The sequence below is a fragment of the Erythrolamprus reginae genome, chromosome 5 (genome assembly GCF_031021105.1).
Source record: "Erythrolamprus reginae isolate rEryReg1 chromosome 5, rEryReg1.hap1, whole genome shotgun sequence".
NCBI classification, from domain to species: Eukaryota; Metazoa; Chordata; class Lepidosauria; order Squamata; family Dipsadidae; genus Erythrolamprus; species Erythrolamprus reginae.
Window position 1 is genome coordinate 34520337 of NC_091954.1, and position 20103 is coordinate 34540439.

A 20103-nucleotide genomic window follows, 5' to 3' on the forward strand; every position below is an offset into this window, starting at 1 on the left:
CATACTCTAGAGTGCAGTGGCGCCATACTCATTCTCCGTCAGCCCAAAAGTTCAAAACTCAGCAATCAGGAAGAAAAAATCTTGGGCACCCACTGCACACAAATCTTGGGCACCCATTGCAGCAGCGTTCATGCCCTTAACATTCTGGTAGCATATTACAGCACACACTTTGCGGGAAACGGAATGGGGACACTCATTTCTAACCTTCACCACAACGCCAGTCGATGATCTACTGACCACTGACACTGCTCATTCTCTTCTAGCTTCCCGCTAGTAATACCACCTCTGCGAACATTCCCTGCGAGAGCTATGTGCCTTGTAACCTTACTTTCCAGATAACCCTTGTAGATTATAAAAGATTCTGAAAGACCTTAACTAGCTAGAATTCTCTGTAGTTGTTTTAAAATCATTTTAAACTACATTTTGGGAGTTTTTTCTTCTTCTTCAGAATGCAAAGACTGGAACTTTGCATTTCTGAAATGGTGGCTTTTATTCTACAAAATATATTAATAATTCTTAGTAACTTCTTGAGTATGGTAGATCTTGGACCATGTAAATCCTGTGCTTGTGATGTTATCCTTTGGCAGACAGGGCTGTTTGGCAGAGCCAGCCATCTGCCCTATTTTTACTGGGGGCTCTGAAGTTTCTTTTCATCTTTTGAAGAAAAGATGCACTGAACTCTCCACCACAAGTTAAGATGTGGTGTCAAGAGATGAGGTGTCTCCCAGGGGCCACTGCCAGCAGGGACAGGAGGCGGATTACAAACATTGTCAAGGCTGTGAGTAAAGGTAATAACGTTGATGTGGTGGTGCATCTTGGCACAAATGATTTGTCCCAGAGAAATGTTAATGTAGTAAAAAGAGATTTTCAATGTCTAAGTGTGGAGCTGGGTAAAATAACAGATTCAGTGACTTTCTCAGAGGTGTTACCGGTTTGTGGTCAAGAGGATAAAACAACGTGTATCAGAGAGTTTAATGTATGGTTAAGGCAGTGGTGTAAAGCTGAAGGTTTTGGCTATGTAAGTCATGATGTCAGTAGGTGGTCTAATAGGGAGTTGTTTAAGAGGGATGGTTTGCATCCATCATACAGAGGTACCCAGGTGCTCGGTGAGGAATTCAGAACTTTCTTGGACAGGCATTTAAACTAGGTAAAGGGGACAGAGATGTAACTGATGTGGGTGATTTCTGTCCCCGACCAATGAGGATAAATCAGTTTCTGGACGCTTATGAAAAAGGAGCTGTAAATAAAATAGATGTAGTTGTTGATGATAAGGGGCAAACTAATAATGAAAATAATGTTCTTCAGGTAATGTGCACGAATGCTCGAAGCTTGAGCAACAAGCTCTGTGAGTTAATGGCCATAATATCTAGAGATAATTTGGATCTGGTTGCCATAACTGAGACATGGTTTAAGGATTCTAATGAATGGGAAATATCCATACCAGGATATACACTGTATAGGAAGGATAGAATAGAGAGAAGGGGAGGTGGAGTAGCCATTTATGTTAAGTAAAGTCTAAAAACAACACTAATTCAAAATACATGTCAAGATCTGGAGACTCTCTGGATTTGCATGCAAAATAAAGAAGGTTCTGTCATTAGAATTGGGGTGATCTATAGGCCTCCAGGGCAATCTGAGGAATATGACAATAAGATGGTGGATGAAATTACCCAAATGGCACTAAAGGGAGATATTGTGGTTATGGGTGATTTCAACATGCCTGATGTTGACTGGAATATCCCCAGTGCCCTTACATGCAAAAATAAGAATATAGTAGAGGCCTTTACAGGAGCAGCTCTGGCACAGCTGGTTAAGACACCAACTAGAGGGGAGAATATTCTAGATTTAGTTTTTACGAATGGGAATTGGGTTTCAGAGGTCAAGGTGGGAGAAAATTTAGGTTGCAGTGACCATCTATGTTTGTGGTTTGATGTAAAAACTCATTGTGAGCAATCCTATAATGCAACCAAATTATTGGATTTCAGAAAAACAAATTTTAATGCAATGGGGGAATATTTAGATAATGAATTAAAGGGGAGGGATAAAATGGCAGGAGCGAGCACCCAGTGGACTGTATTAAAAAAGGCCATCTTAAAAGCCACTGGACTGTATGTAAGACAAATAACTAAAGGTAAAAGGAAGAAGAAACCGCTATGGTTTAGCAATGATGTAAGGGCTATAGTCAATGAAAAAAGGCTGCCCATAGGAGGTATAAAGAGTCTGGAAGTATAGCTGATAGGGAGGTGTATAAAATGAGACAGAAGGAGGCGAAACAGATAATATATGCTGCTAAAGCCTCAAAAGAGGAAGAAATTGCCAAATCTGTAAAGAAGGGGGAATAAAACCTTCTTCAGATATATTAGTGATAAGAAGAAGAAAAACTGCGGCATCACGAAGCTTAGTACCGGGAATAATACATCCATTGATGAGAATAAGGAGATCGCTGACCATTTCAATAGCTACTTCTGTTCAGTTTTCTCAAAAGACACCTTACAAAATAATACTATGGAGGGATATAGCATTGCTTCCAGCTGTACGGATTCAGCTCCAGTGATCTTAGAAGCCGATGTCTTAGAAGAACTTGAACAATTAAAGATAAATAAGGCAATGGGTCCAGATGGCATCCACCCCAGAGTTCTTAAAGAACTCAGATCTGTCATTGCTACCCCCCTGACTGATTTGTTTAACCAATCCTTGTTAACAGGAGAAGTTCCTGAGGATTGGAGAATGGCCAGTGTTATGCCTATCCACAAGAAGGGCAGTAGAGAAGAAGCTGGTAACTACAGGCCAGTTAGCTTGACATCAGTGGTAGTTAAAATGATGGAGACTCTACTCAAAAAGAGGATAAATCAGCACCTAAAAAACAATAACTTATTGGACCCAAATCAGCATGGCTTTACTGAAGGCAAATCATGTCAGACTAATCTCATTGATTTCTTTGACTATGTCACAAAGGTGTTGGATGAAGGTGGTGCCGTGGATATTGCCTACCTGGACTTCAGCAAAGCCTTTGATACGGTTCCACATAAAGAGCTGATAGATAAATTAGTGAAGATTGGACTTAATCCCTGGATAGTTCAATGGATTTGCAGATGGCTGAAGCGTAGAGAGTTATTGTTAACGGCGAGTATTCTGAGCAGAGTCAGGTTACAAGCGGTGTGCCACAAGGGTCTGTTCTGGGTCCTATTCTTTTTAATATGTTTGTGAGTGACATAGGGGAAGGTTTGGTAGGGAAGGTTTGCCTATTTGCCGATGACTCTAAAGTGTGCAATAGGGTTGATATTCCTGGAGGCGTCTGTAATATGGTAAATGATTTAGCTTTACTAGATAAATGGTCAAAGCAATGGAAACTGCAGTTTAATGTTTCCAAATGTAAAATAATGCACTTGGGGAAAAGGAATCCTCAATCTGAGTATTGTATTGGCAGTTCTGTGTTAGCAAATACTACAGAAGAAAAGGATTTAGGGGTAGTGATTTCTGACAGTCTCAAAATGGGTGAACAGTGCAGTCAGGCGGTAGGGAAAGCAAGTAGGATGCTTGGCTGCATAGCTAGAGGTATAACAAGCAGGAAGAGGGAGATTATGATCCCGCTATATAGAATGCTGGTGAGACCACATTTGGAATACTGTGTTCAGTTCTGGAGACCTCACCTACAAAAAGATATTGACAAAATTGAACGGGTCCAAAGACGGGCTACAAGAATGGTGGAAGGTCTTAAGCATAAAACGTATCAGGAAAGACTTAATGAACTCAATCTGTATAGTCTGGAGGACAGAAGGAAAAGGGGGGACATGATCGAAACATTTAAATATATTAAAGGGTTAAATAAGGTCCAGGAGGGAAGTGTTTTTAAAAGGAAAGTGAACACAAGAACAAGGGGACACAATCTGAAGTTAGTTGGGGGAAAGATCAAAAGCAACATGAGAAAATATTATTTTACTGAAAGAGTAGTAGATCCTTGGAACAAACTTCCAGCAGACGTGGTAGATAAATCCACAGTAACTGAATTTAAACATGCCTGGGATAAACATATATCCATCCTAAGATAAAATACAGAAAATAGTATAAGGGCAGACTAGATGGACCAGGAGGTCTTTTTCTGCCGTCAGACTTCTATGTTTCTATGCGGTAAAATAAAACTATCAAGGCCATTTGCGATCTAATACTCCTGTCAGTTTAAGGTCCACTGTGTTTTATACAACATTTAAGTCAAAATTGGAAACTTTTACTTAAAAATTGCAAAAACAATTATGAAGTACAATGATACCTCTTCATTCTGTGACCAGGTTCTTAAGTAGAAACGTTCTTAAATAGAAGCAATTTTTGCATAGGAATCAATGTAAAAGCAAATAATGTGTGCAAACCCATTAGGAAAGAAATAAAAGCTCGGAATTTGGGTGGGAGGTGGAGGAAGAAGAGGAGGAGGACAGTCGCTGGTGGAGGAAGAAGGTGAGGGGAGGGGAATAAAAAAAATCCAAAACTTTTAAGGCTTAAAAAAAAGGCAGTGCCCAGAGAAAGGAAAACGCTCAGTTCACTCTGGGCTGCCCAGAGCGAAGGGAGCGTTTCTTTTCTCTGGGCGCTGGCAGAGGTTTAGTCCTTCTCCAAGCACCAGAGAAAGGAAAATGCTTTGTTCGCTCTAGACTGCCAAAGCCTCCTTAAGCTCCACTGAAAGGCTCCTCTGGCAGCCCAGAAAAGCCCGAGATGGTTGGGATTAAAGGGGGAATGGCAGGAAACTGGCCAGCCCTTCGTTCCGCTCTCAAATTTCCTGGGAAATTTTTGCAGGCTTGGGTTCTTAAGTAGAAAATGGTTCTTAAGTAGAGGCAAAAAAATATTGAACACCCAGTTCTTATCTAGAAAAGTTCTTAAGCAGAGGTGTTCTTAAGTGGAGGTACCACTGTATTGTGCAAACAGATGTGTTTTTTTTAAAAAAAAATTCAGATACACACTACATAAAATACATTGCATAGTGATGCGTGCTTCCACCACCCAACATCATTCATTCAGACCCCTCCACCAAAATGAGGGTGTACTTTTAAATATTATTTTAAATCAATAACATTACCATATTTACAGAGTGATTCCAATTTATTCTTTATACCTTGGTCTCAAATTCTACTAACCATAAAACCTCTAATCCTATCCCATCTTCCCATCAGTTCTTTCACTTTATTTTCATTAATCATATTCATCTTTGTATCCATAATTTTAAACTGAATGTGTTCCACCATGTACTAGTACCAATTTTGTATTGTCCATTTTGTTGTATCCTTCCTTATTACTAATACTGCCATCTCCTTTGTAATCACCCATTTTATATTTAATATCCTATTAGTTTCCTCTTCTACCTCTTTCCAGAATTTCTGCACTACCAAACACTCCCAAAACATGTGCATGAACACCGCTGTCTCCTGGCATCCATGCCAAGAGGCACCCTTAACATTCCGATAAATATACGGAAGTTGTGCAGGTATAAGATACAATTTATGTAAAATTTTTCTCCTTGTTTCTCTAACCCTTGTATTCTTAGTTTTCCTTATACTCTCCACAGATATAAGGGTTTTTGAAACTTGAAATGCATTAATAAATAGACCTGAAGAAATCACAGAAAAATAAAATAAAACGGTCTTTAAAATACCATTTTCAGATCTTTTATTCACGTGGCAAATTTTTAAAAATGTTGCTACAAATATGTCGGCAGTTGACGGGTTGAATAAAATTCATATTTTTAATTTTTGTAGGATTCATTCAAAACAGTGATGCCATGGTCTCTGAGGAAGCTGATGAAACACAATTCCATCCTTTGAAGGAAAAGGGGGGCATGGTGGCCTTGGAGGAAAAAATTAAAATGCTGGAAGTTCAGGGGGCCTCACTTAGAGAACAGTTAGAAAAGGAGAAAAACAAGAAGGAGGGATTTTCCAGGAAAATTGCTAGATTGTCTCAAGCTATTTCTTTAGAAAAGGAAAGAGTTTATGGCTTAAATAGGGAGCTCCAGCAACAGCAGGCAATTCAAGAGCAGGCAACACTTGAAGTAGCTGTGCTGAAAGAGAGAAATAAGAGCCAGGAGGAGAAAATTCAGATTCTGCTTCAAGAGATAGGTGCTGCCAGCCAAATCACTGTAGAAGAAAAATCACAGATGAACACGGTTGAAGCAGAATTGGGTTTATTGCACAGGTTAGGGTCATATTTCCCTGTGGTAGATGTTGACTTGGCAAATCAAGAAAATATGTCAAGAGATAAGCCTTTGGCAACTCCTGATAATGCTGATCAAAAGAGCTCATTCCATTGTAGTATTGAAGGCATCTGGAAAATAAGCCAGAAGATCATTAACTCCTCATCTCAAAAAAGCAGTTGCATTGCAGAGCTCATGGAACAGGTTGAGCAGTTACAGAGAAAAACCTCTGAGGCCGATGAGGAGAATTCTCAGCTGAAGTTGAAACTGAGCAAAACTTTAAGTCAGAGAGATGCGTTTGTGCAGGAGAAGACATCTCTCCTTAATCAGCTGAGGGACCTAGAGCAGAAAAATGCTTTTTATGCTGAAAAATGTAAGGAAGAGGAAAATAGAGCAGTTGAGAGAATTAAAAAAAATGAGGACTTCTTGGAAGAGTATAGGGCAAAAGATGCCAGAATAGTTTCTTTAGAGCAAATGGTGAAAGAGAAAGAGTCGGCCACTTTAGTGATGAAACAATCCGCTCAAGACGTGGAGGAGAAGCTTGGCATTTCGGAAGCTAAAATCGGAAAATACATGGATCAGGAATCACAACTGAAAGTGGAAATTCTAGACCTAAAGAGATTGAATGAAGTTGAAAGAGAGAAGGGAGAAGAGTTAAAACAAGTCACCAAAGAGTAAGTTTTTGTTACCTTCCTGCTAAAGAATACAAGTTCCTTTCTCCCCAGAAATGCTTAATCTAGGATAGTTTTTCAATTGGATGTTTTCTAGGAGTTGAACTCCCACTTCTAGACTTCCATAATTGAAGTCATTGACTTGATGTATTGTCTTAATATAAGTTGGTCAATTTCCTTTACCCTTGATTCTCTGTCAAAAGACTAAGAGAAATAACCACATTTCTCCTGGTCTTTTCTGAACCCTTTCCTAAAAAATATGGTGAAATTTGTTAAACTAGCACTCTGCTGCTTAGGGAGTTATTTCTAAAAGACTTCACTCTCTTTCTCCCACTCACACACAGTTCTTGTTTGTTTCTCTTTCAGATTGAAAGAAGAGCTATCAAAGAGTACCGATCTTTCTTCCCGTCTACAAGCAGAAATCCAGCAGAAAGATGAAGAATATGCAGATCTGAAAGAGAAGTTGGCTGATACTAAAAAGCAGATTGAACAGGTTCAAAGGCAGGTCTGTAAGAAGGGGAAAATTATTTTTCTGTCATTCTGTATGCAACTCTTCTTTGCACTTTACAGGTAGTCCTCGACTTACAATAGTTCATTTAGTGACTGATCAAAGTTACAGCAGCACTGAAAAAAAAAGTGATTCATAACCATTTTTACAACCATTACAGCTTGGCAACTGGTTCATATTTATGATGGGCCTTCTCCAGGTCCCGTCAACTAAACAATGTCGGTTGGCGGGCCCCAGGGGAAGAGCCTTCTCTGTGGCGGCACCGGCTCTCTGGAACCATCTCCCCCCGGAGATTAGAACTGCCCCTACTCTTCCTGCCTTCCGTAAACTCCTTAAAACCCACCTTTGCCGTCAGGCATGGGGAAATTAAACATCTCCCCCTGGGCACGTTTAATTTATACATGGTATGCTTGTGTGTGTGTCTGTTAGTATATGGGTTTTTTTAAATCTTTAAATATTTTAACTAATTGGATTAGTTAAGGGAGAGGGGCGGCATACAAATCCAAATAATAAATGATGGTTCCAGTGTCCCAAAGTCACGTGATCACCTTTTTTTGACCTTCTGACCTTCTGACAAACAAAGTCAATGGGGAGACCAGATTCATTTCACATCGGCATTGCTAACTTAACAACTGCAGTGATTCACTGAACAACTGTGGCATGAAAGATAGTAAAATCGGGCAAAACTTACTTAACAAACGGTTTGCTTAACAACAGAACATTTTGGACTCAATTACCGTATTTTTCAGAGCATAAGATGCAGCGGAGTATAACACACACCTTACTTTTGTGGGAGGAAAATAAGGGGGGGAAATCTACCTACGAGGTATTCATCTGGCTAGCATCCTTACTCTGGTTAGCTTCAGCACATTATTTTATCCCCTGGTTAGGGCTGGAAAAGAGTTTTTCAGAAGGAGTAGGAATGAAAACAAGCCCGCAAAGACTTAGGGCAAGAAAAACTGTTTTGGAGGGAGTAGGAATAAAAATAAATGCTGCAAGCCAGGAAGATCATTAGGATCTTGTTAGGGCTGAAAAAGACCTGAAAAAGGGGGAGTAGGAATGAAAACAAGCCCGCAAAGACTTAGGGCAGGAAAAACTGCTTTGGAGGGAGTAGGAATAAAAATAAATGCTGCAAGCAGGAAGATCGTTAGCACCATGTTAGGGTTGAAAAATACTTGAAAAAGAGGGAGTAGGAATGAAAACAAGCCTGCGAAGACTTAAAGATGGGAAAAAAAAAAACCTTTGGAGAGAGTAGGAAGCTGGGAAGATTGATAGCACCTAGTTAGGGCTGGGTAAAAAAGCTTAGAAAAAAGCTACCTTTGGAGTATAAAACGCACCCACATTTTCAGCCCCTTTTAGGGAGGAAAAAGATGCGGCTTATACTCCAAAACCCCCCGGTAAGTCGAGGACTGCCTGTGTTTCTAATTTGGCAAATCATGCCTGAAAATGTAAAATTGGGTTACATTGAACCATTCCAGGAAGAAACTAAACAGATTGAAAACTTTGTTTGAAGTTTTATTGATAATGGTGAATATCTTTTGTTTGAGTTTTATTCAAAGTCTCATTAGGCCAACATCACTGGGCAATTTTGTTCCCAGTGACATAACAAAACTATCAGCTCCTAGATTTTTCTGTCTGTTTCCTTTTTTCTTTGCAATTTGTCCACATCAAGAGCTTTTCCTCCCTATTAGAAGCTCCATTTGTTCTGCTATCAAAAGTTGACACCTTTTCCTGCTGGACATCATCTCTCTGCTCACATTGATGCTTGATTTGTCATCCTCCTTTATATTTCAAATTGCAACCCATATATGTGGGGAAAGTAGCACTCTCTCTCCAACTGGGTATAATTGTATCCCCATTAAATCTTATTACAGGTGAGCAGCATGCGTGCTGAAGAGAAATTGCTGCGAAGTAAAGTTAATGAACTTGAGAAGGCCAAAGGCCAGCTAACTGAAGAGCTGGATATAAAGCAGCGGACGATCCAGCAATTTAAAAAGGTGCCACAAAAACTTTCCATCGTGGTAACATTATGGGAGGTGAAGATGACTTGCATAACATGATATTTGGAGTCTGGAGTCTAGTGAAGACAGATGTTTTATGTGCAAATCTCCTAGTGAAGACAGTCAATGCTTTGTGTGTGAATCTCCTAGTGAAAACAGTCGGTGCTTTGTGTGTGAATCTCCTAGTGAAGACCATCTGTGCTTTGTGTGTGAATCTCCTAGTGAAGACAGTCGGTGCTTTGTGTGTGAATCTCCTAGCGAAGACAGTCAATGCTTTGTGTATGAATCTCCTAGTGAAGACAGTCGGTGCTTTGTGTGTGAATCTCCTAGTGAAGACAGTCGGTGCTTTGTGTGTAAATCTCCTAGTGAAGACTGTCGGTGCTTTGTGTGTGAATCTCCTAGTGAACACAGTCGGTGCTTAGTGTGTGAAAACAGTTGATATTTTGTCTGTGAAGCTCCTAGTGAAGACAATCAATGCTTTGCGTGTGAAGACAGTGATGATCCAAAGAGATCCATTGAAAGGCAGACTGAATTTAATGTGGTTTACTGCTCTGTGGAGTTAGAACTGCTACCTCCAACTGAGCTGACTTTAGAATTACCCAGTTTTTATGGTTAAAAAAAACTTTTACAAAATGTTTAGTGCCCACATCTGATGTTTTTATTTCTCTGTCCAAATTAGGATGATCTAAGTAAGAAGCTGGAGGACCTTTTACAGCAGTACCAAAAATCATGTGAAGGTATGTAACAACTAGGAGGGAGACAGAGAGAGAATGAGAATGAGTGTGAGGGCACATACCCATGCTTATAAATGTTCTAAATGTTTCTGCTTCTGAGTCTATGGAGAGAGGCGGCATACAAATCTAATAAATAAATAAATAAATAAATAATCTCTGGATTTTATCATTTTGCTAATCTGTATATAGTGTTGATATGAAGTATATCAATCGAAAACCCTGCTCCTCACATTAGCATGCATTTTTCTGCATATAGCAGGAAGCTGAATCAGGGAACCATTTGAGTTTGGAAAGGGGTCTTATTCATTTATTTAGTTATTCATTCATTCATTTATTTAACTTATATGCTGCCCCTCTCCGTGGACTCGGGGCGGCTCACAACATTTCAATTAAAAACACAGTATATAAAATGCATCTAAATCCAATTAATGTAAATAATTAATTTAAAATATTTTAAAAAGCTAAAACATTTAAAAATCAAACATTCGAATATACACTACAACATCCTACACATTCACTGGCCAGAGGCTGGGGTCTAATGACCCAAGCCTGGCGGCATAAATACTTTTTCAAATTCTTATAAAAGGCAAGGAGGGGTGAGGGCAGTGCTAATATTTTGGGGGAGTTGATTCCAGAGGGCCGGGGCCTCCACAGAGACGGCTCTTCCCCTAGGCCTACCAAGTGACATTGTCTGGTTGACAGGACCTCAAGAAGGGCGATTCTGTGGGACCTAACCGGACGCTGGGATTCGTGTAAGTAGTCTGGTCCTTTGCCATGTAGGGCTTTATAGGTCATAGCCAACACTTTAAATTGGGTCCGGAAACCAATTGGCAGCCAATGCAGTCCGCACTGGAGAAACATGGGCATACCTTGGGAGGCCCATGATTGCTCACAGGGCTCCCTTCTGCACAATTTGTAGTTTCCGAACACTTTTCAGAGGTAGATCCATGTAGAGAGCATTACAGTAGTCGAATCTCGAGGTGATAAGGGCATGAATGACCGTGAGCAAAAACTCCCTGTCCAAATAAAATAGAATAGAATTTTATTGGCCAAGTGTGATTGGACACACAAGGGATTTGTCTTGGTGCATTTGCTCCCAGCGTACATAAAAGAAAAAGATACATTTGTCAAGAATCATGTGGTACAACACTTAATGATTGTCGTAGGGGTCAAATAAGCAATGAAGAAACAATCAATATTAATAAAAATCTTAGGATAAAAGCAACAAGTTACAGTCATGCAGTCCTAAGTGGGAGGACTGTATGACTGTAACTTGTTGCTTGTATCCTAAGATTGTATCCTAAGTAGGGCCGCAATTGGTGCACCAGGCGAACCTGGGCAAACGCCCCCCTCGCCACAACTGAAAGATGATGGTCTAAAGTCAGCTATGGATCAAGGAGAAAGCCCAAGTTGCGGACCCTCTCTCAGGAGGTCAGAAGCTCACTCCCCCAGGGTGATGGACAGACAGATGGAGGTGTCCTTGGGAGACAAAACCCACAGCCCCTCTGTCTTGTCGGGATTGAGTTTGAGCCTGTTTTTTTCCCCCTTCTCTCCCAAAGATTTCAAAGAAGGACTGCACAGAAGGTTTATAAAGCAGCCATTTTTATTTCAAACTTTAGATGTATGTTGCAAAGAGAAGACCATTGACGACATGAGACTGACCTTAGAGGAACAAGAACAGACTCAGTCTGAACAAGATCAAGTTCTTCAGTCCACTTTAGCAGAGAGTGAAAGGTATAAAGCAGGTAAGCCATAGTGGAGGAGGATGTGCTTTATTCCCTATGCTGCCTTACACAAATGCCAGGCAGCCTTTGAAGCTGAGATGTAGAATTCAACAACAGGCAGTCCTTGAGTTGCAACGGTTCCTTTAGTAAATGTTCAAAGTGACAACGGCACTGAAAAAAGTTAGAATTACATCCTTTGCAGCATCCCCATGATCAAATGATCCGAATTCAGATACTTGGCAACTGGTTCAATATTTATGACCCATTGCTGTGTCCCAAGGTCACTTTTTGCAATCTTCTGACAAGTGAAGTCAACGGGGAAGCCAGATTCACATAACAACCGGGTTAATAACTTATCAACTGCACTGATTCACTTAATAACTGAGGGAGAATTTAATCATGAAAGTTGCACCCTTTGTTTCATGTGTCAGGAAATCTGACTTATCTAATTTCTGACCATTTTATAGTTTTATCTTACAATCTTTGTAGGCAAATTGTGACTGTCTTCAGTTGCTTCATTTGACCTCTTGCAATTGTATGTTATCTTGCGTAATGCACATGTTTTGATGTAGAATTGAAAGAATGGGAGAGAAGATGCCAGGAGCTAAAGGAGCAGAAGAATGATCTGAGGCCAGAAGACATTAATGAAGGCTGTGAAAAGGACACCAACTTGCTTCACGAACAATTAAAACAAATACAAGAGAAATTGGAGGTAATGCGTAAGTTCCTGTCACATTTACTGGCAAATATGGGACTTCCTGCCAAACTGCTTGTATAGATCCTGTGTTTGTTTATTTTGTTTCTCCAAAAAAACTACCCCCTAATAAATTGGCATTGGTAGTCTTGGCAGAACAAGGGTTTTTATAACAGTATGATCTTAATGGCATTATTCTATTTTTATTCTATTCTATTATTCTATTATTCTAGTTCCCCACTTCGGTTCTTGGGTAGGAATATATGGGAAAACCTATTTCCTTACATGCTGTCAGCTCTAGAAGTGAAGGGCTTATTTGGTTTGTACTAACATACTGTAAACTAATGCTAATGGCAAGAAGGAAGTCACCATTTTGAGCAGAATTGGTAAAAAAGACTGGGACACCCATTCTTTAATCTTATTCAGCTGAATATTCTGTGAGCAGGATCATAAAGGAAAAGAGAAGCCAATTCAAGGCAAATATTACTGGAGATGGAATAAAACCTGTTTCCCTTTCCAGTAGTGACGGGCGAACCCACCGGTGTTCGGTTTGGCAAGTTCGGACGAACTTTACGTAAAATTCGGCCGAACCCGAACTCCGAACGCTGCATGACGTCTCTGTGACGTCAAAGCCCCGGCGGGGACCACCTCGTAAAAATAAACATGTTTATTTTTACAAGGTGGTCCCCGCCAGGGCTTTGACATGTTTATTTTTATGAGGTAGTCCCCGCCAGGACTTTGACGTCACGGAGATGTCACTTCCTGGCTTTCGGTGTGGAGGCTGGGGGAGTGGGGGCAGGGGATTCCCCTCTGCCTGCCACTGCACCCCTCCCCTTTGACATTGGAAGGAGGATGGGTGCGCGCGGTGTGTGTGGGGAGTGTTTCTCCATTGGGAAAGTAAGACGGTGAGAAGTTTCTCAGCGGGGACCACCTCGGCAGCGGCACTTGCCACCGTCTTACTTTCCCAATGGAGAAATGCTCCACACACACACCGCGCGCGCCCATCCTCCTTCCGACATCAAAGAGGAGGGGGGCGGTGGCAGGCAGAGGGGAATCCCCCGCCCCCACTCCCCCAGCCTCCCCACGATGGGATTCCGGGGGCGGGGTTTTGACATCAGGGAGACATCACTTCCTGGCCAGCCGAGGCGACAACACTGAACGTGACCCCGAACTTTGCCCGAAGTTTCAAAAAATGTTGGGTTCGTGTTTGGCATACCGAACACTGCAAAATTCGGTACGGACCCAAATTGTGCGAGTTTGGTTCACCCATCACTACTTTCCAGTATATGAAATAAGTGAATATATATGCACTCTATGGATGTGAATGGAACTACATACAACAGGGTGGGGTCAACAAATTCAAAATGGCAGCTGCAATGTTACAATCGAAATTCTGCTTGTTTTTAATGTATGTTGGCCTGCAAACCTGGAATCACACCACTAGAGTTCCATATTGCTTGTTTTTTGACCCTATCTTGACAAAAAGGATGATTTTAATATAATTAATGATCAGAATAAAAAAACCTGTGATTCCTTGATTAGAAACAGTTTTCATGACACATTCACTTGGCTTTGTAGGAAGTCTGTGTTTTTCAAATTCAGATGACACGAGGTAAGAAATAAAGAGAGAACTCATAAATGTAGAACACACTCTAATGTCTTTGTTTTCTGAAGTTCAGTGTTACATGTGAATTTGATATTTAAACACAATCTTTTGACAGGAAGAGGGAGGCTTGTTTTGAAGGATTTGGGAAGGGGGAGGGAGATTTTCACATTTCAATGGTTTTGTCTCTAGAGCATCATTAGTAGAAAAGGTGTAATTCTGATTCCTTTCAAAACAGAAATGCAAAGAACAGCATGAAACAGATCACAGGAAGTGGCTGGCAGAAAAGACGCTCCTTATAACTCAAGCGAAAGAAGCGGAAACTCTCCGTAACAAGGAGATGAAAAAATTTGCTGGAGATAAAGACTATTATGCCAAGCAACTCACAGAAGCAGTTAGTGAATTTTTGCTTTTTCTGTATCTCTGTAAAAAATCCAAGAGAAAGACTTGTGAATGAATGTATCTTGTGCCTATAATATCTTACCTTGAGCGTATCATATCCCCAAAATATGTATGTGCATAGAAAAATTATGTAACAGCGCATACACCCACCTAAGCGCACGCAGGGGCACATGCGCACACACATTATAATATACTGCATCTTTAAAAACTATGTTTGTAAACTACAAAGAATCATTTATGGTAAACACAACACACCATCATCGTCATCATCACCATCTCTGTTTTCTTTCCAGGAAAAACATGTGGCAGAAAAAGAGCATGACCTTCAAAAATGGCGGGGAGAAAGAGACCAATTGGTCACAGCTCTGGAAATTCAGCTGAGTTCTTTAATTTCAAGTAATGTACAGAAAGATAAAGAAATGGAAGAATTGAAAAAGATGATACCACAATCTTCTGGGAAGGTTTGTATAGTATTGTTACTCCTTCATTCATACCCCCTGTTACTCCTTCACACACTCTGCTATTCTAAATTTGTCTACCATGGGAGCACAGATTGTGGTTAAAAAAAAGCAGACAAAGTTCTTGTCAAGGTAATCAAAGCCCTGGTGATTTGTACATACATGCATTGATTTCCTCGCTGTGGCAACCGCCTAACATTTTTGACATCTATGTTCCATGAATACTTGTGATTACCTAATGCCACTTTACAACATAAATTAATTGATGTACACGCCACCTGACTTCCAGTGACAGCTTATAAAAAAACAGGAGAGTTATAAAAGAATAAAGGAATGTAGCAATACAACAAGATAATTCAGAAAGCAGAGATGGGAAAACTGGGCAGCAACAAAACACTTATTTATTCTTTGGAAGTAGCTACACTTATTTTAACTAAAGGCCTGGTTGAAGAGCCAGGTCTTCAAGACCCTCCAAAACGGCAGTAGGATGGGAACCACCAGTTATGAGCTCCTGCCCCCACATGGGGGGGACACCGTCCGGTAGCGGAAATGGCACAAGCAACTTCTGGTGAAAATTGCTGGTTTTTTGCTTCTGTGCTTGTACGGAAGCAAAAATACTGGCGAAAGTAGCCGAAATTTCACAAGATTTGGCTTGCTGCCCATGAGTAAAAGCCAAATCTCGCGCAGGGTGCACACACGCATGTGTTGGGAGCACCCACGCTCGCACCGGCCACTGGGGACCATCGGGGTAGTGAGGTGAGTGGTTGCCCTGCCCTGGGAACCACTTAGGGTTTTGAGGGATGGTGGTGGTGCTGGAAGCCTCATTCCAGAGGGCATGTCTGGTGGAAGCCTTTTGGGTAGTTGATGGCCTGGAGAACAACTTTACCTTCACAAAGAAACTTCTGAAATACACACATTGTCAGGAGAATAGACACAATATTTCAACAACACGATACTAGGAAGCATCTGCCTTATGCAGAGATGAGTGTAGCCTAGTTGCACAACTAGAAAGACTGGTGTCAATTACACTTACATTGTGTGATTCTCTGAGGAACAATTTCTGGGGAATGGCCATGAGAGAAATTCCTAGTTACATTTGCGTGGCCACCAAGGGACGAATGTTGAAGTAGATAAGATGGTGTGCTAAGCAAGGGGGATGTTTGTTCTAATCCAGCCCTCACACAAGGCTAGTGTTTTCTGTGATTGCTTTAAAAAAATTATCAGTAGTTACACAGACCCCTTTAGGTTACATAACTAAGCACTGCATTCTCTACATCCTTTGGCTGCAGGCCAAACCTTTGATATTTAAAGTTGCTGATTGAAAGTTCACAAGAATCTAGTGCGACCTTTGTGGTTGCAAAATTGCCATCAGTCTGTGTGTCTTTCTTCTCTCTCTAATTCTAAGTGCTTCCTCAGCATAGGCTGGATTGGAACCACCGGGTCATTGCCACAACCAATAATAATGACAAACATGAATTTATTCTGATACAGACAGTCCTTGATTTACAACCATTCACTTAACAATGGTTCAAATTAATGGTAGCCTGGGGATGGTTGCTTTATGATGTGAAAAACACTTCCAAGTGTTGCAAAATATTGCCTACTCCCACAATTACATGATCAAGATCTGTATGCTTGAGAACCATTATCCTTTTTAAAAAATATATTTTATTGGCTTTTTTTACAGACAGAAACAAAACACAATGGCAACAAAAGCAAAAAAGAATATACAGCAAAGACATTAAACATGAAAACATATTTACAGTTATATTTCAGTTCTTCGGTTTCTCTATTTTTGGTTTAATTTACATTTATCTTATTTCTCACTTTCCATCAATCCAATTATAAAATTTATCCCATACAGTGTAATATTCTTCTTCCTGTTTGTTCTGTAATTCTAAAGTAAGTTTACTCCATTTTGCGCATTCTAGTATTTTTTTAATTACCAGATCCTTAGTTGGTACGTTTTCTTTTTTCAAATTCTGTGCAAAAATCAAATGGATCACCGTTAATACATGCACTATCAAATAATAGTTAACCTTTTTGTGTTGTCTGATTATTCTAATAAAAATATCTCGGGCTTAAATTCTAATTCAAAGTTTAATATCTGTTTTACTATATTTTGAACCATAATTCAGAATTTTCATGGGACGAATGATTACTCTATTATAGAAACTTTTAAAAAATGTATACTTACTAATATCTCTTTTCCTTTTTTCTCTTCTAATATTATGCTTTGCTTATGATATCTATATTTGAATGTACATAATTTAACAGAATATATAGAGAAATGAATGATATATTTAAAATGTAACAGAAATGGATTAAGGTCTGTAAAAACAGAACAAAACATATGAGAAATTATTCTTTTTAAAATCAATAAAGAAACTTTAAAAAAAATCTCTTTTACCATATTTTGAACCATAATTCAGAATTTTCTTGATTCTGGGTACAGCAACCATATGTGGTAGTAAGTACCATGCGTTGACTTACATTTCCAACAATCGCTTTTCAAGTTTGGGTAAATTTTTGCTAATCTTGCCAGGGCTGGGAACCATTATCCTAATGACCAGTTGCTAAGTTCACCATGATCATGTGATCTCCATTTGCAATCTTCTTTGCTGGCTTTCCCAGAAAGCAGTAAGACAAGGAAAGTTGCAAGCTGTGGCTGCCTGCCAAGAGGACTGCCTCTTGTTTCTGAGGTCTAGCTGATAGAGCTGCCTGCTGGAAAGATTTCAGCTCCACATGGCCCTCTCTCTGGCAGCCAATTTTTTCACTCAGTCCTAATGGTGCAAGAGATTGCTTAATGACCACAACTGTAAATTCTGGTATTTTAGTTGTTGAGCACAGCAGTAACGTGAGCATCTTGCTTAGCAACTACTTTCATTCAACAATTGATGATCCTCTCCCAATTGTGGTTGTAAGTCAAGGACTGCCCATAGACAGGTTATCCAAAAGGCCTTCCAAAGCTTTTAAACACAGACTGGTTTCAAAATTCAACACTTTCACAATTAAAACAATAATGCAATAGTAGACAACCTTTTCTCTAGGGTTAGGCCAGTGATGGTGAACCTATGGCATGGGTGGCACAGGTGGCACGCAGAGCCATATTTGCTGGCACATGAGCCATTGCCTTAGCTCAGCTCCAACGTGCATGTTTGCGCTGGCCAGTTGATTTTTGACCCATGCAGAGGCTCTGGAAGGGTGTTTTTTGCTTCCAGAGAGCCTCTGGAGGAATGGGGGAAGGTGTTTTTACCCTCTCCCAGCTCCAGAGAAGTCTTTGGAGCCTGGGGAGGGTGAAACATGAGCCTACTGGGCCCACCAGAAATTGGGAAACAGGCCGTTTCCAGCCTCCAGAGACCCTCTGGGGGATGGGAGAAGCGGTTTTCGCCCTCTCTGAGCATTGAATTATGGGTTGTGGGCACTCGCGCATGCACGATAGCGCACACCCACACTCTTTCAGCACCCAAGGAAAAAAAGGTTTGCCATCACTGGATTAGGGGGATATCTTTTTTGCTGTGCAGGGAGAAGCTATCGATTCTTTTAACATAATTGGTTTCCAAATCGATTCCTTTAACATAATTGGAGAACATTTAAAGGCCAAATGGATATTTTAGGTTTTGTGGTGACTTAACGCACCCAATTTTCCACGTACATTTTTGGCAAAAACAATTGATTGGGGAAGGTTTTAAAGATTCCCTTTAAAATGTTGCAGTTCAACAAAACCAGTAGTCCAAAATCAACTTTTCAGTGTTGTTGTAAATTTGAAGAGTTTTTACCAGGCTACAGATTCAATGAATAAAGAACAGGTTTAAATGAAATACTATTGAATAAAAAATGTATTGAAATCCCCATATTGATCCACACTTCGCTGCGTTTAAATTGTCTTCTTATTGATCCTGTCTGAATCTGTTTAGCTAAATATACAATGTATTTTCCCCCTTGTAAAGGAGCACAAACTTATTGCTGAAGGATTGCAAGATGATAATTCCAAGGAACTAACTGAGATTGGATGTTGGAATATTGCCCCTGCAGTATTGACTGTTTCGAACGGAGCAGAAAAAGCTCAGGTGGAAGAGTCCAGTGACTCCAAGCAGGTGCAGGTAATGGTAATTTACAATCTAAGTTCTTCTCAGCCCAGGGGAATTTACTTTCAGGTAAAGGAATGGTGTGTTTCTCTTCCATTTTGAAGGAGCTCTTAGGGCAAGTCCCAAAGGATCTTTTTTCAGGAGGCATATTTTGAGGATATTTTGCTTCTCATGCAAGAAGCTTCTTCAGCTCTGACAGGATAGTGGGGAAGGATTTATATTCCTTGCAGACAACTGGCACCACAATCTGCATCTTTTTAGAGGGTTGTTGAATGACCAGCTGTCTGCAATGAATATAAATCCATCTGTTCCCCACTATCTTGTTCAGAGCTGAAGAAGCTTCTCGGATGAGAGTAGAATAGAATAGAATAGAATAGAATTCTTTATTGGCCAAGACATCTTCAAAAGAAACGTCTTCAAAAGAAAAAAACAAGAAAGTCCAGTTGCCTTCTGGAAAAGCACCATTGGGACAACCAAGACCTGGATGATTGAGACTCTCTCCAAACTCCAATGGAAAGTTTGGTGCATGCAGCTCATTGTGAGTCTCCGATAGAAATGGGGCAATTTTGGTTTTGTATGCATTATATCCAGAAGTTCCTTTAAGAGCAGCTCCGATTTGGTATCCTATACAGGGGGTCCTCAACGTGCAAACACAATAGATGCCAAAATTTATGTTGCTGAGAAATTTGTTACGTGAGTTTTTTCCCCATTTTATGACTCGTTTCGCCACATTTGTTAGGTTGTTAAATTAGTAATATGGTTGTTAAGAGATGGTTTCTCCATTGGCTTTGGTGGTCAGAAGGTCGCAGAAGAGGATCACATGACTCTGGGGCACTGCAACTGTCCTAAATGCGAGTCAGTTTTCAAGCATCCAAATGTAAATCATGTGAGCACAAGGATGCTGCAACAGTCATAAATCACTTTTTTTCAGTGCCGTCGTAACTTTGAAAGGTCACTAAGCGAACTGCCACAAGTCGAGGACAACCTGTACTGAAACTGTACAGTAGCAAAATTCTCCAGTCTCACTCAAGACTGTTGGCCAGTTCTATTGC

General features: G+C 40.3%; 1 protein-coding gene across 6 annotated transcripts in view; it reads left to right on the forward strand.

Annotated features, from left to right (window-relative positions):
- Nucleotides 1–20103, forward strand: part of KIF20B (kinesin family member 20B) — a 116278-nt gene that overhangs the window by 74007 nt on the left and 22168 nt on the right. For all 6 annotated transcript variants that reach the window (XM_070752349.1, XM_070752345.1, XM_070752347.1 and 3 more), the window contains exons 20-28: nt 5739–6843; nt 7207–7345; nt 9223–9345; nt 10028–10085; nt 11702–11827; nt 12379–12518; nt 14342–14497; nt 14799–14966; nt 18914–19066. In XM_070752349.1, the coding sequence (XP_070608450.1) occupies nt 5739–6843; nt 7207–7345; nt 9223–9345; nt 10028–10085; nt 11702–11827; nt 12379–12518; nt 14342–14497; nt 14799–14966; nt 18914–19066 (2168 nt within the window). The remainder of the gene's footprint in view (nt 1–5738; nt 6844–7206; nt 7346–9222; nt 9346–10027; nt 10086–11701; nt 11828–12378; nt 12519–14341; nt 14498–14798; nt 14967–18913; nt 19067–20103) is intronic.